Source organism: Halichoeres trimaculatus, unplaced genomic scaffold, assembly GCF_033239565.1.
Source record: "Halichoeres trimaculatus isolate MK-OKI-2021-1 unplaced genomic scaffold, fHalTri1.1 fHalTri1_scaffold_1, whole genome shotgun sequence".
Taxonomy (NCBI): domain Eukaryota; kingdom Metazoa; phylum Chordata; class Actinopteri; order Labriformes; family Labridae; genus Halichoeres; species Halichoeres trimaculatus.
In genome coordinates, this window is record NW_027437179.1 from 29,875,631 (window position 1) to 29,891,130 (window position 15,500).

The 15,500-nt window shown below is 38.5% G+C and overlaps 1 protein-coding gene across 3 annotated transcripts in view; it reads right to left on the minus strand.

Annotated features, from left to right (window-relative positions):
• Window positions 1–1,219: 1,219 nt before the first annotated feature.
• Window positions 1,220–15,500, minus strand: part of iars1 (isoleucyl-tRNA synthetase 1) — a 58,985-nt gene continuing 44,704 nt past the window's right edge. For all 3 annotated transcript variants that reach the window (XM_074673873.1, XM_074673881.1, XM_074673890.1), the window contains exons 26-34: window positions 14,181–14,355; window positions 11,865–11,977; window positions 9,027–9,122; window positions 5,522–5,698; window positions 5,189–5,309; window positions 4,842–4,967; window positions 3,929–4,075; window positions 2,911–3,063; window positions 1,220–2,227 (exon numbers count right to left, since the gene is read on the minus strand). In XM_074673873.1, coding sequence (XP_074529974.1) covers window positions 2,145–2,227; window positions 2,911–3,063; window positions 3,929–4,075; window positions 4,842–4,967; window positions 5,189–5,309; window positions 5,522–5,698; window positions 9,027–9,122; window positions 11,865–11,977; window positions 14,181–14,355 — 1,191 coding nt within the window. In that variant the 3' untranslated portion in view covers window positions 1,220–2,144. The remainder of the gene's footprint in view (window positions 2,228–2,910; window positions 3,064–3,928; window positions 4,076–4,841; window positions 4,968–5,188; window positions 5,310–5,521; window positions 5,699–9,026; window positions 9,123–11,864; window positions 11,978–14,180; window positions 14,356–15,500) is intronic.

A 15,500-nucleotide genomic window follows, 5' to 3' on the forward strand; every position in this document is an offset into this window, starting at 1 on the left:
ATGAACTGCCAGTCATTTACCTCTTCATTATTCTGGCTCATACATACAGGAAATCTATTTTTTTCAGATGCAGGTTTGTTGTGTAAAAGGTTTCATGTACACTAATTATTACAGCTCATTATGACTCACCCTCTTTTCTCTCTCTTTTTTCACTCTGTGAGCATCTTAGTGCTCATTGCGTTCATGAAATTTAGTGCTCCCCTTCTTTTTTGGCTGTAAAACAGATTACCTGCAGGGATAATAAAGTTTACTTCAACCTACAATGGCAAATGAGTTACACAAAGATCCACAGGAAGATTAATTGCCCCCTTCCTTCCTTGGATGGCAGGTTAGCATTACCCATATCATAGGACACTGTTCATCACACTGAATGGAAACATGGAGCCTGTTTGTTGTTGAAAAAAAAAATCAACTCTACCGTGCTTCTGGTAAAGGAGAAAAATTCCATCACAAAGTTTTATTTCTAGCTAGAAAAGCATGATTTTTACTTTGCTGCTGCTATGTAGTAACAGATAAGCTGCTTTATTAAAGCTCATTAAAGATTAGCTAGAAACTGTGGAAAAACTAGACACAGCCGCGTCACCTTTTTTCAAATTTCATTTCATAGTGACATCTCTTCAAACATTGAATTTGAAGGTATTAATTTGATTGCAATCAAGATTGTGCTTTAGCCTCCTCCGCCACTCATTTGTACTGCATTAATTTTGTTACAGATTTTCATTAATGGTTTGAAATTTTGGAAATGCCACTCCATCTGCTGGCAGATTTGAGCTAGCAGCTCGATAGCCTTGCTAGCTAAACAAAGACTTGAAACAGACTGGACCATAGCTCACAAAATCCACCTCCAAGCTCCTTAATGCTCATAATTAACATACTGAATCCAGTTCATTTAAGTGCTTAAATAACTGGACAATTTGATTAAATTCGCAGTCAGGCCAGCTCCTTTCTCCTGTTCCAAGGCTAATCATATGCACTCTGTATAAAATAAAATGTGTCAAAATGGCCATTTAAATTTAAATTTTTGCTACAGCAGGAATTTTAATCCTTTTCACAGTTCTGGTTCCTTGCCTTTCCAATTATGAAGAGCCGCATGAGTCAGTCAAAATGTCTAAAATAGAAGAAAGGAAAACATTTCTTCCACAATAGGAGCTAATTCAGTTTGCTGGGTCCCACGGACATGATGTCAGAGTAAGCAGAAAGAAAAACATGCTGAGTCTTATTCACCTTTGATTTATTCAGTTTGACACTTAAAATAGACCATCCTCCACGTGTTGCTCTTTTCATGACACATTTTGTCCTGTAGGTAAGTCCATTTTACTTTTTAAATGCCTTGACAACTGTCAAAGGATTCCCAATGCATTGAGCAGAATGGGTTTATCTGTCAAATTCAAAAACGAGTGTAAGCACAATGGACCAAATTGGTTTCCTAATAATGAGCCGCAGCAATAATTACTTTGGACTAAGCTCACCTCAAATAAGCCTTGAAGGGATGTAGCTTGCATAATTTCCCTAATTTACATGAGAAAGAAAATCACCCATCGGCAATTGTGACAGGTAGACAGGTTAGACAGTTCCCTGGAATTTGTGTTTCCAGAAGAGTTTGGTGTTTGGTTTTCCATCCATCAGACAATTCCTAGTTTTTAGAACTGGCTTTTTAACATACCTATCCAGCAGGTTTACTCAGCTGTGAGCTCCATATGAGTTATCTTCCTCTTACTGAAGTGCATCTGTCCAAGATGAGTGAGGCAGACTACCACTCACTATAACTAGTGACAAATTAAAGATGCAGTAAAGAAAGTGTAACAGTGAGAAAAGTGTTATATAATGGGGCCAAATGTGAAGATTAATTAAAGCCATCATTGCATGCTCAAATACATGACAATCTCAAGACATCTTAAAGCTGATTTTTGTCTGAAGTTGTCCCAAAAGTTTTCAAGAATGATAACTCCAGATGAAAGTTGTGAATTTGACAGACAAACCTGCTTTGCATCAGAATTTCCAGGATATATCAAGAATACACTGTACTTGAGAGTTTCTATTGTTGAGATTTGAAGGGTAAATAAAAGGAAAAACTTCTTTCAGAGAACCTGCAGATCATCTGAGGCATGTGCTGACACAAAGCTCCAACGATGGCTTTTCTGGATTTATGCTTCAGCGGTTGTTGGAAGAACTCTCACAAACAGCGTTTTGGTGTCTAGAGATTTCACTGATGAATCAGCTGGCAGCTCTGAAAAACAAACAGCAACTTTAAATAGTCAGAACTTTTTCGAACAATTTCCAAAGCTCTTCAGATGTTTAAATTGACAGGCCTGTGCTTAGTCAAACAAGGTTATGAAAAGGGTATTAATTCACTCAGTGGCATTAAGGAGAGTGCTGTAATGTTTTTATCCTTAATGCACACAAAGCAAAGCCATTTACTGATCTGTTCACTAAAGGGAAAGAAAAACATCAAACTCTTTATTTCATTAGATTAAAGATTAACTGTAGTGTAGCAGGCAACAGAACTGAAACACATTGATTGAATAAGGTACATAACGTTCTTCTGGTCTGTGATATCAACATTTTGTGGAGTAAACCTTGTATTGATCACAGTCAGCAGAAAATGTTCAAAAATAAATTATGACTTCTTATAAATATGTAACATGCTAACCCTGTTCTAGAAAGTCAGTCTCTAATAGCTTATTTCACAGTGGCTAATGGCAAACTGTTACTGAAAAGAAATAGTACAAAATGACTGAGTTTAAGTGGGAACAGAATATAATTACCAGAATTCCAAACTCCAATGGCATCTACTCCCTATACCAGTGTAACATTCAATGACCAAGGTTAAAAAACATGTTAACTCATCATTCAAGGTATATCTATTGAAAGTCAAAATTGGATTCGATATCCACCACCCATTCAGCTTACCCTGGGTGAGATCCTGGTCCAGGTAGAGTCTGAGTCGTCTGCTGCGAAGGCCGAACACCTTGGCAGCTTCAGACAGCAGACCCGAGTGGTCAAGCCCATTCTTGCCCACAGGGTTCACCAGCAGAAGAGTGCCTGTGTCTCCTGACTGACACTCTGGAGGAGACAGGTGGAGTGTTAAAGAGAAGTTAATCAGATCAACTTACTTCCTTTAAAAGTTAAAAAAATGATTGGCTGGTTAGTGAGGCTTTTTCACAAGTCCTGGATTAGAAAAACAAGCCTGGTCTGGAAGAAGATCAAGACAGAATGGAAGGAATGATGAATCAAATAGAGCTGGTGATAGAGGAAAAGGGAGGCTAGCAAATCCATCCAGAGATGGAGGGGTGTTGGGGTGAAGGTGAAAAGTACTCTGTGTAACTTAAGTAAGAAGATGGGTGTGGTGTATTTACATTTATGTTGCTGACTTGTGTATCTGACAACCACATTTTCAAGTTATTGTAAATATTTTTGTGCTAACAATAAGCTACAAGTGGTTAGCTTAGCTTAATATAAGGAAACAAAAACAGCACAAACACCAGCCAAGACTGTCTTTGGACAGAGCCTGCCACACTGACTCCTTTACATTCCTATTTGTGCTAAGCTTACTGGCTGCAATAACTTAATATTTGCTAAATAGTTAAGACAGGAATAGTGGATTTATAAAAAAAAAAAAAAAAGGATGTAAACACAACAGTGAATAAAAACAGGCATTAAACAGGTTTTCTTCACCAAATATTTCAAACACTTAAAGCAGCATGCTAACTTCTGTTGTATTTTTGAGGTGATTGGTTACTGACAGATTTGTTTGGAGAAGAATGATGTTGCATGTATGAAATTAAATGAAGCTTCGACAACACAGACAAAGCTCGTCAGCAGGGCACATTAATTGTTGTCATTGGGCTCTCTGGGGGATGCAATTATAATTAAAGACAGTAATGGCAGCCTTTGTCAGTACTGTTAGCATACCCTTTGTGTGTCTTACCTGCTGGTTGTGCATTGCAGAGCATTAGGTTAACGTAAGGACACAGGAGGTTGTCAGAGGTGGGGGCGGAGCCAGAAGAGGAAGGGCTTGAGGTCACTGTCAAAGTTTTTCCGTTGAGAGCCTGGAGGTCTGTTTTGCTGTTTAACTCTGCCATGAAATCCAAATAGAAACACAAACACACACAGGAGGGTTACAGCTGTTTCAGAGTGGATAATAAGCTGAACTTGCATGGCCTGTTATAGTGTTTTGACACATTTTTAGCAGCAGGAGCTCTCTAAAACACAGCCCAAAAAGAAAGGCTTTTTTTCTCAGATTTTTATTATAAACTTATTTCTTTGTAACAACACTTCATAGCAATAAATCATATACTGTTTGAAAGCCTGTTTATTTCCTTTTTGAATGGTGCCACATTTGTAAGGAACATGCATTTGTGCAGTGAGAAGCAGGGCTCACTATGTGGGTTGCACCCACAAAAAAAATTGCCAAATCTTCCAATGCCAAACAGCTTATTCTGTTGTTGGTGGTGTTTCTTGTTTTGAGACTCAGGTACCTCCGGGTCCTGCCAATCAGGTACCTAATTGGCAGCTAAAATTACTTAACTAAACTTATCAGGTAGAAGTAATACTCTTGAATTATTCCACTTACAGTTGATTATATCAAGTGTTCAACTACACTTTTGACTGCCTGTCTCTGACAACTATGATCTGACAGTTTTAGGGCACCATTTTTACCCAGTCAAGTTTCTTTTCACAAAACTAAAAGAGCTCCAGGGTTCACTCGGGGTAAAAGCAAGCAAATGGCTTCAGGATGAGCGACATTCGCTCAGTGCTCCTGTTTAAGATTCTCTCTTCTAACGTTGCGATTTGTTTGTCACACAAAAAGAGGATAAAAGTCTGCATTTGTCTTTTCCTACCAGTGCCACCGTTGAAAACTCTGAGCTGGGTGTTGTTGGTTCCAAAGATGCTTCTGCACACTTTCTTCAGCTGGTCCAGGCCTAGTCTGTTATCCCCTTTGGGGTTTTCTAACAGCACGACGCCCTCTGGATGAGAAACCAGTCAGACAGGATATTTTAAGGAGAGTGACTCACAGGCACAGAATGAGACAGAACTTTTTCTGTACATATAAACGTAGAGCATACTTTTTATGTTTATTCCAATTTTATGGAAAATTGGCAGATTAAAATCTCATCATCTCATAAAGATTGATTCTCAGTATTAACCATTATCAGCTCTATTTTTGTATGTTTTGTTTGTGTGCTACCTTGCTCTTTGTTGTTGACCATCACTTTGAGGTTCACGTAGGAACAGGCTGGCCCATTTAGCTGAGCCCTGGGGGCTGAAGATCCCTTTACGATGACCAACTCCAAGTCTGAGCCCTTCAGCTGCAACAAGGAGAAAAGAGAGAATGAAGGAGCAGAAGAGGGAGGCATGCACTCACCTTTTATACACTTTACTTCTTATATCAGCCCTCAAATACTATCAAGTCACTGTAGTAGTATGCTGATATTACTAAAAATAAAACAATCAAGAGCCTATGAACTATTACATACTGCTTGTCACCAGCATGCATCATGTAATGATTCCCCTTTCATACCTGAGTCTTTTCCTCTATGATGACACTGGCAGTCTTTGGGGCTGGGAAGGGCAGCAGAGGGGCCTTGGTGGTGGCCAGGATGAAGTCTGTGTGAGCCTGGATCACTGAGTCCAAGTACTCCCCTTGTGGTTGGCAGCGGTAATACACGGAAATCTCATCTGATGGCACCAGATGGCCCTGAGGGATGAGAGAAAGGAAATGTGTATTAATGTATGAAGACATAGAAAGCAGTTTGAGGAAGTATCCGAGGGGTTATTTTTACACTCAAAAAGTTGTTAAGTATCAAAAGAGCTGAAAGTTGTTAAAAAATGAAAAATATTTGTACATATACACACTAAAAGCACTGATTAAATTCTCCTTTTACTAGCACAATAATCTTCCATTCTGAGAAAAAAATGTTGTTATATGATACACATAACTTATTTATTTTGGTCTTTTTCCCCTGTAAGGAAATGAAACTTGGACTCCCAAGAAAGAAAAGGTGGACAGGATAAACAAGATGGAAGGGCAGGCAAAAGAAAACAGGGTAGAGATTTAAAACAGCTTAAAACAGTATAGGGGGAACAAATGAAGGCGGGAGGGAACAAGGGGAGATTTTTTTTATTGGATGAAAGCCCATCTATTTTGGCATTGTGTTCTGCCAGCTTCCTCTAACCTTGACACATTCAAACACATTGATCTCATCCTAATCTGCAGTGTGCAGCCGTGCACACGTGTGCACAGCCACACACACATATTTACTGACTGTGTAATACACACACACAATTGCAAACACAGGGATACACACTCCAATTGCAGTATGTGGCTCAAGGGCAGAGGAATAACGTTAGCCAGATACAGAGGAGCAGTCGATCAATGGAAGAAGGTTTATAGGCTTTTCCTGCCAAGTCAAGGTAGTGACCCTACCCTGAAGGGGCTGATACAGTGTGTGTGTAAGTGTGTAAGTGTGTAAGTGTGTGCGTGTGTGCATGTGTGTGTGTTAACACGTCAGATATAGCTAAAGAGATTTCCAGTTTTTGAGCAGCCATATAAAACAAAAACAAACAAAAAATAACTAAAGAAGAACTGACCTCTGTTTCCCAGCCCAGCTTATGCACACAACACCAAACACCCACGAAAACCAGACATAGACACATGCAACAACCACAAACTACGACCAAACATGTCAAAGAACTGTTAAAAAATTAATTCCCATCTGCGGGGTGGAAAATTCCTGACAGATCTCAGTTTGAAATAACTGGAGGAATTTAGCCTGGCCGGGAGCCAGTGCACACCACTGCTATAGACGGACGGAAAAAACTGTTTGTTGCTTGTGAAAACAAGAGGCTGTTGGCTAATCCGTCTTTACTCCCCAGACCACTTCAAAGCTCCAACATTAGAATCTGAAAGGGGCCAGACTGTAATTAAGCTTCCATTAAGCCTGCCTTATGATGGAGAAACTTCTAACTGTGACGCTGCAGTGGAAAGATTTCAAAACTGGCCTCACAAAATTAGCGTGGGACATAAAGAGGAAGGGGGGGGGGAGGGGAGAGCCATGGGAGGGAAATGCAAAAAAATTACAACACATTTTCTATGACTTTCCTGTGATGTAGATGCCACAACTCACTTATACCGTAACCCTTAATTATTCCAATTCTAGACACTGTTTCCTGGAGCAGAAGGCATATGTAAGTTTTTCACCACTCTGTGAAATAAATTCACATTTTTAATAATGAAACAAAAAGGACAGAACATCCTCATGCTTAAAGAAACTGATGTCAAACTGTGTCTAACAACCACTTGTGGCTCATCTGTGAGACTGCATGTATTTTCTTTGACAAACTATATTCTATCATTCATTTGTTGCTTATATTCAATACAACACTTGCTATTATATCATTGTGTTTCTACACTGTAAAGCTTTATTACTTAGCAGTGCTGAGGCTAATATATGGGCCAAAATGTCCAAAAAGATACTCCCATGTACAATTTTATGAGTTTTTAATCACCTAAAAAGTAGAACAGTTGGATTTTGATATGTCAAAATTCATGCACATTCTCATTTTAGTTTTCTGTTTGTTTTTTTTGCATGTATCTGACAGCCACATGCACAAGACTCTCTGAGATTAAATCTTAAATATTCAACAATTAATATCAACTTGGAAAATGTTCTGTTTGACATCTCCAAGAGACATATGTAAACATATCAGAAGATCTCATGTTGAGTCGCTGATTTAAAGCTAATGCAAAATATGTAAATAGTAATATTTTTTTCTACTTTTCTATACTTCTTATATTCTATATATTCTTCAAATTTCAAATTTTATATTCTATTATCATTATTCTATTTTTATTGTTATTGCATTACTGCACTTTTTTGTGAGCTGCTGTGACAAAAAAATTCCCCCCAAGGGAGATCAATAAAGAATATTCTATTCTATCCTATTCTATTCTATTCTATTCTATTCTATTCTATTCTATTCTAAAAATCACAACCTTCAAGTTTACTCCCTTCTTTCAGCTGCCAAATGTTACAACCACTCTACATGTTGAAATGGGCAGCATCCTACAGACTTTTCTGTTCATATTCAACTCCAAAAAACAATATTCAAATATACTAGTTTATATTAAATATATAAATATAACATTTATAATATATATAATATATAATTTATATTAAAGCTTAGTGAATTGTGGTTTCTTTTGTTCTGAACTTTGTTATGACTTGCAGGGGAACACAGTTGAAAATTAGCCTTACAGCTAACTCTGGGGAATTTTCACAGATGCCAGCTGAAATGTTCATTAATATGTGCTGTCCCTTTGAATTTATAAATAACCTTGATTTTCATATCATGGCTTATATGCTCTTGACTTGCTCTCTGTCAGTCATATTGACTGTTGGGTAACTGAAGACACTCTTGGCTTCATCAGCTCTGTTTTGTTTAATGGTTTAATCTCATGTAGAATGAGAGGTGATTGGATGAAATACAGCATACACGGGAATAAAAATGTTTCTATTTGTTAGTGGACACTGGTTTATGAAATTATTTAGGGAGGACTCTTAATCTAGAAGAAGTGTTGACACAGGGTAGTGTTTCTGTGGACCTGCAACTCAATAAATAATCTCTTTGGTTGCATTAGAGACCTGCAGTGGAGACGCTACTCCACCAGGAGGGAACTGTGAGTTGTAGTTGTTGCAGTCTTCCTTGAAACAAGGCTTTGAGATTTTCTAAGGCATCTATATCAAGTTTCTTAAGACTAACTACACCAAATCAGTTTCTTTCAATAGTCATAATTTTCTCACAGTGTAACAGCCTTCTTGTTTTTAACTCCAGCACTAACCTCAGACTGCCTCAGCAGCATGGTTTGCTCACCCTGTCACAACCCTGATTACTCTGTATTAACAAACAGATTCAAATATGTCACTATCTAATCATTAAACACTTGATTGTAAAATGTATTAGGAGTGTGTGATGTGTCACTCTGCTTTCCCCATGTAGTAGTGCTCCTGAAATAATCGTCCCACCTTCTTGCGTAGTTTCTGAATGCGGTTGATGACCTCTCGAGCTACACCCTCATCCAGCATGGACTGGTCCGGTGTGACGTCCAGGAGCACCAGGACCTGGAGGATGAAAGAAGAAATTAAATTCTTATTCTTGTTATCAAAAGGGTCTAAAAATTCAGCGCAGAAGATTAAACCTTTACATCCTTAGTTTAAAATTTTGTTTTTTCTTTTACTGACACAGAAAGTTTTCTACAAAAAGAGTGTTTGTACAACACTTCTGCACTGACAGATGAAAAACCAGCAAATTTGCATTCACTAAGACCAAGATCACTCATGACTTACTGCAGTATGCATCTAATAGATTGTGGCAAAGAGTGACAGAATTTCACATGACATTCAGAGGTGGTATTCATTATCTTATATCCTGTTTACTCTCGCTTCTCCCAGTAACCTCACAACTTCTGCTCCATGTGATAAGCACAGAAACTGGAAAGGCAAGGTAACATCGAGAGAGGATAACAACCTTTATAAAATAAATAAAGAAAAAAAACAAGCAAAGAGTTATAATGACAATATGTTAGCCTGTGTGAGTCACTAAACAAAGAAAGTGTCGTGTAGTGTCGGCAGAGCTCCAGCCAACACTGAACATATTACCAAGGGACGAAGGACAGAAAGAGATGACAGGGCGACAGAGAAAAGTGCACAAAGAAAACAGGAGAGCAAAATAAGGCAGGGTGAGAACAGAGAGGGTGAGAGGGGGGACAGATGGGTGCAGGAGAGTGGGCGCTAGCAAGCAACAGTAACAGAGAGAATTAAAAAGCCAGCTCAGTAAACTGGTATTAAGGTGCAGCCGTGTGGTGTGTGTACGCTTGGAGGAGCACTGATTGGAGAGGGCCTCTGGGAAACGCATACATGCTGGTCTCCACTTAGCCGTGAAATGATTTCATACATCACACTCACAGTAAAGACACATAAATGCATTTACAGTATGTGGCAGCTTTGTGCAGGAGCCGCTCCATAGAAGCTTTTTTTTCTTTAGATCTGGTTTCATTACATTTTATAGCTCAATCTACACAACCAGAGTCACTAATGTGGCAGTATGACATGAGAGGGGCTAACAGCTTGTGTGTGAAACATTGAAATTTCTTTACCTTATCAATGTGTTTGATTAAAAATGTCACTAACTATTGAAGCACATAAGTGTTTTGTTACATTTCCTGAGTTATCAAATTTATGAGATACAATTAAGTAAATCATATTTAAGGGTTATGATGAAATGCAAACAAAATACATTGTCCAAACAAAAGAATGAGGATTAACAACATTTTTTTCTTCAAAACACAAATGAGACTAAGAGCTACATAAACAGTTATTTAAGAGGTTGAGAGCTATAAAGCTAGCAACTAATTAGCAGAGCAGAGTATTAAGTCTGGAATATTCTAGGCTGGGTTACTGCTCTGCATCTTTACTGGTTTTACAAGAAGCTGTTGCTCCAGTCCACAAAAAAGTAAGAGAAGAGAGATGTCAAAAAAGCAAGTGTTTGTCGTATTTTAGTAAAACTGCCTTGTTAGTCTTTGTATGAGCCACATTCAACTTAAATGTTCAGATAAATGTTTTATTTTAAGATATTAAAAGACATACATGATGCCAGAATTGCTTGTTAAGAGCTTAAAAAAAGTGCTTAAGGAATAAGAAAATTTGACTTGTTTATCTTCTTGTAATATGAACACTGTCTTGATGCCAAAAAACTAAATAATGCCATTTTTCTTACCCAATTGGCAGTTGTTTTGCCCTTGAGAGGATATTAAGGCTTTATCCCTGCCTGTAAAAACCTCAAATTATGATATTTGTCTAGGCTTGTTAGGTGATTGTGGTTCATATTGAGTCCAAAAATGACATCTTTCACAAAATATAAAATAAAAACACTTGCTTAAAAATCAGTTTTTGAAATTATGAATTCCTTTAAAAAAAAAGTTGTGGGGCCTAGCAGTTTAAGGAGGCCGCTCATAAAAGGAGGCTATACTCCTCATCCCAGTGGTTACTGGTCTGACCCTTGGCCTTTTGTTGTATGTCTCCCCAACTCTTTGACCCCCACAATTTTTTTCTCTTCATCTATTCTGAAAATAGCTTAAAACAACAACAAGCTTTTACTGCTTTGTTTTAAACAGCTGAAATTGAAAAAGAAGATACAGAACTGTACTTAGTCATGGTCTTTGTCTGTCTTACTCTATGCAGACTAAGCTAACAGTCTTGTTTCTCCATCTTGCTCAGAGACCCCTAATCCAGTTATATTCATCCCACATTTGCAGTTATTTCTTTTACTTTTTACTTTTTGTTTCTTCTTTTATTATTTTTTTTTATAACAAACAGTAATGATTTGTCAGCTTTTGTGCTTTTCGCCTTTGAGCCAAGTTACGACCATTCAATGAACTTTGGAAATCTAGCTTTACAAACTTTGTGCTGGATGTACATAACCAGACTAACTGTTTCCTGTCTCTGTCAATCTTTTGCAGAGGAAAGGTTTATAGGTACTTTGTAGATTAAAAAAAAAGTGAACCGACTATTCTTAAATAATAGAAAAAAATTTAAACATTAACAATAGATAACTTCTTGTTAACTATTGTTTGTCCCTGTCTCTTTTCTGTGCAAAGATGAGCTGAAGCAGATGGGAAAAACACTTTTCTGAAACTGTGTAGAGTGCAAAACGGATCCTGAGAAAGATCTCCCTTCACAGCAGACTCAAATCTATCCTCAAGCTACCTGAAAGATCTTGTAACTGGGAAGATACCAAATTTGCCTGCAAAAGCTACACGCAGGGCGTTCAGTGTAGGCACAGTAAGCAGGAAAGCCTGTGCGTACCTGTGCATCTGAGTGTGCTTCATACTGTGCAGCTGAGCCCGAGCTTTGATCGAAGGTGTACATCAGCCTCAGATCCTCCTCGTGAAGCTCGTGGCCATCCACCATGATGGATCCTATAAATCAAACACAATATAAGGGTGTTTAAAGCCACGCTTGTCTTACTGAAAGTAGGAAACAAACATCATTATATGGCAGCATGTAACGATCAGTCACTTAAACAAATCCGTGCATGCATTTAACAAATCAAAGTTGCTGTTCATGCAGAAATCAAAACAATGAGCCCCGCTGTGTCACTGCGACATCAGGCCACATCTCTGAACGACCATAAATTATATAGTCACAACAAAACACACCAGGGGGCCTGAAAATGAGTCTAACCATACATAATATATACTCATTAAAGCGCTGTGACCACAAGCATTGAGAGTTTCCTCTTGGATTTGGATATTTATGGTAACAAACACGGAGGACAAAATTAAGTCATGGAAAAATGTCACAATACAGTGTCAGTTCGGAGTTGTGGGATGGTATAACGAGGAGTGGTAACAATTCTGGCAGATTTCACGCATCAACTCATAACATTGCAATTATACCAGAATGATGCTGTAATCAGTTTGTGTAAATCTCAAACAAGTCAGTGCAGACTAATCAGGGATATGTGCAAAAATAAAATGCCACCAATGAGAGAAAATTTTAATTTAAAACAGGATGAAAATGTGTTGACTTGTTTGAAATAGCTTCTATTGAGGCGTATTATGATTAAATCATATCTGCCTACATGCTTTAATGAAAAACTCATGATAAACTATTTATGCCCCTCTATTCTCCTAATTAAATTTGAACGAACTGCCACAAAACAGCATGAAGAATACGCATTTATTCAGCAGTGTTTGAAAAGGTTTTAATTATACTGTGCCATGCTGGATAAAATGATCTGCTAACACGCAGACAGGCTGGGGCTTTGTTTTGTGTTAGCTGGGCTTTTGGTCTTTACATTTCACTCTCAGCTCGCACCACAACCACCAGAGATGTGAATGTTCAAATATTAAGCCAACCTATTCTAGTCAAGTTTCATATCTCTTTTCTGCCAGTAGCAGCAATTACCCAAGTCTGTGTTCTGACTAAAAACCATGACCGTGTTATTCTCTCCTTTTCTCCTTTCTGCCCAGAGGCTGGGTGAAATAGTCACTCCATCCCTCTCTAATCCTTGATTTCCATGCTTTGATTTCTTCAGTTCCTCTTTACTTCTCTTCTCTTTTCCACCCTTTTCTTGCCTTGCCAAAATGATGGGATCAAAGGTGCAGGTAAAAACTAAAGGGTAATTCAACCACGGGCAATGAAACCACTGTCAGTTTCAGGCTAAATTGCCACCCTTAAAGTCTAAATTGGAACAAGGCTCTGAGAGTCAGGGTCCAGAAATTGACCAAGTGGTTAAAAAGTCGACTCTGACGAAGAGGGAAGCTTTAGCTACAGACTTATTACTTCTAAGATATCTTTTACAAGTTTAGGAGTTTTAAAATGCTCATTTTGTTTTTCTACCAAATTTTGTTATGCTTGGTCAGACCCAGGAGAGCCATTCTCCCCTTCTTCAAATATTTATGCATGAATAACCTGACAGGCTGGAGGATGAAGCCTCATATTTACCATGTTGATCTGTCCCTTAAACAGATTTCACACTTCAACACACTAAAAAACAGGTTATGTACAAATATCTCAAACACATCTCCCCTGTGATCACCAGGCACTGAAATGTTGCTCGATTCTGCTGTAAACATTTTTATCTGTGTTTCCTCCATCCATCAATTTTTCACCATCCTCCACCACATATATCTCCTTCGCTCCATCACTCATCCTCCGTTTTTTTTCTATCCAATTGGCCAGACTTCAAACATCCAAGTGATTGGAAATGTTAAGTTCCCACAGCCCGGCTGACCTCCCTTGCCTCCTTCCCCGGAGACTCGGGGGGCTCTCCTCGTCTTTCTATAATTGGACGGACAAGATACCTTGGACTGCTTTGATCCGTGCTCGAGCTCTGATTATAGTTTCAGGAGGGTTGAAGTTTGCAGGCTGAGGATAAACCAGCTGTCAGTCTGTGCTCTATTTAGTTTGCAAGGAATCCCTGCTGAGTTTATGGTTAGATAAATAGGATTTTGACATATTGTGCAGCAATTTTGCAGCTGTGTGCATAAACTCATCGATGAATATCCTGCTTTTTATTACTTCTAGTACTAATAAAAAATATCTTCACTTCACAAATTAGATCTACTGTATTTAAGGTCAGTTTCTTTCCTTAACATCCCGAAATGCAGCAAATACCTGTTTTCTGGAAGGACTCAAGCTGTGTGCTGGTCAGCTCCTTGATGGAAGCAGTGACGGCTTTGAAGGCTCCCTTTAGTCTCTTGCCCAGCACCATGTGGTCAGGCTCTGCTCTCAGGCTGATGCCGTACTTGTCCTTGTCTGTAGACAGGGTCAACTGTCGCACATTCAGCTCCTGGAAAATCAGAAATACAGCACAAATTAGAAAAGGTGAGAAACAATTCTAAGTTTGAAAGTAGGGGTGTCCTAAGCAGCATTTTTTGCCCCGGGTCCTGATTTTTTAGTATTGGGTTTAGACCGATACCGAGTCCCGATCGAGTTTTTGGGTTTGGAGATAAACATTGCTGAAGAAGTAAGAAAATGAAGCTGCACACTTTTTGTTTTGCGTGTTAATAATCCTGAATAGTAAAAAATAAAAGTTAAAATATGTCTTAAGATTATTAAGTCAATATAAGAGTACAGTCAGTTTTGAAGTAAAACCCTCTGGATCCCAAACCCGCCATCGGGATCAAAATACCACCTCTAGTCCTCAGCTAAATGCTTTGTTACATCTTGTTGAAGTCAATTTAAAAACTTAAATTATTTCACATGTGCTATAGAGAGCCAATAATAAAATGTAATTCACCTTGAGAGTAAGTCAGCCATGAAATCAAGCAGCCAGAAAACCAGTCTACAACAATAATGTTATTATTCATGGCACAAAGGTGTGAGGAGGGCGTGATCCCAGAACGTTAGAAATTAATGAATTATCGTGTAACTCCCTGTAGCTACTCATCCAAATCACATGTGGGTCATGGTACGGAAGACTTCAAAGATTTACCAGAAAACAGAAATACCTCTGGTTTAATTACACTGAAATGAAAGAGTGAAGTGAATCCTGAATTAATCTACCTAATTTTAACTTTCATTTTCACAGCTCACACTTTGCAAGACAGTTTGAAGGTTCCTCCCTGAGCAGCGGGACCCGAGACTGCTCTCAATTCTGAGCAAATAAACCTTGTTTACTGGAGGAAAGCTTTAATCCTGTGAGGTTAAATGTTTTCCCAACCAGAAACGAAACACAGAGAGGGAGATAAGAGGAGGTTTTAACTAAGACACAGCTTGCAGGAGCCGACAGACGGCTGCAGCAGAAGCCTTTATCCCACAAGGACCTTAGTCTGCAAATGTTCTGTCAATTTTCCGGGTCAGCATCTTATGAGAACAAGAGCCTGAATTCATTTTCAAATTGTGATGCATCAGTAATTTGGGAGTATGTAACCTTCTATCCATTTTTAAAAGATTTTGGAGTGGTTGTTGCATAATAACAGCAGAAACATTTCA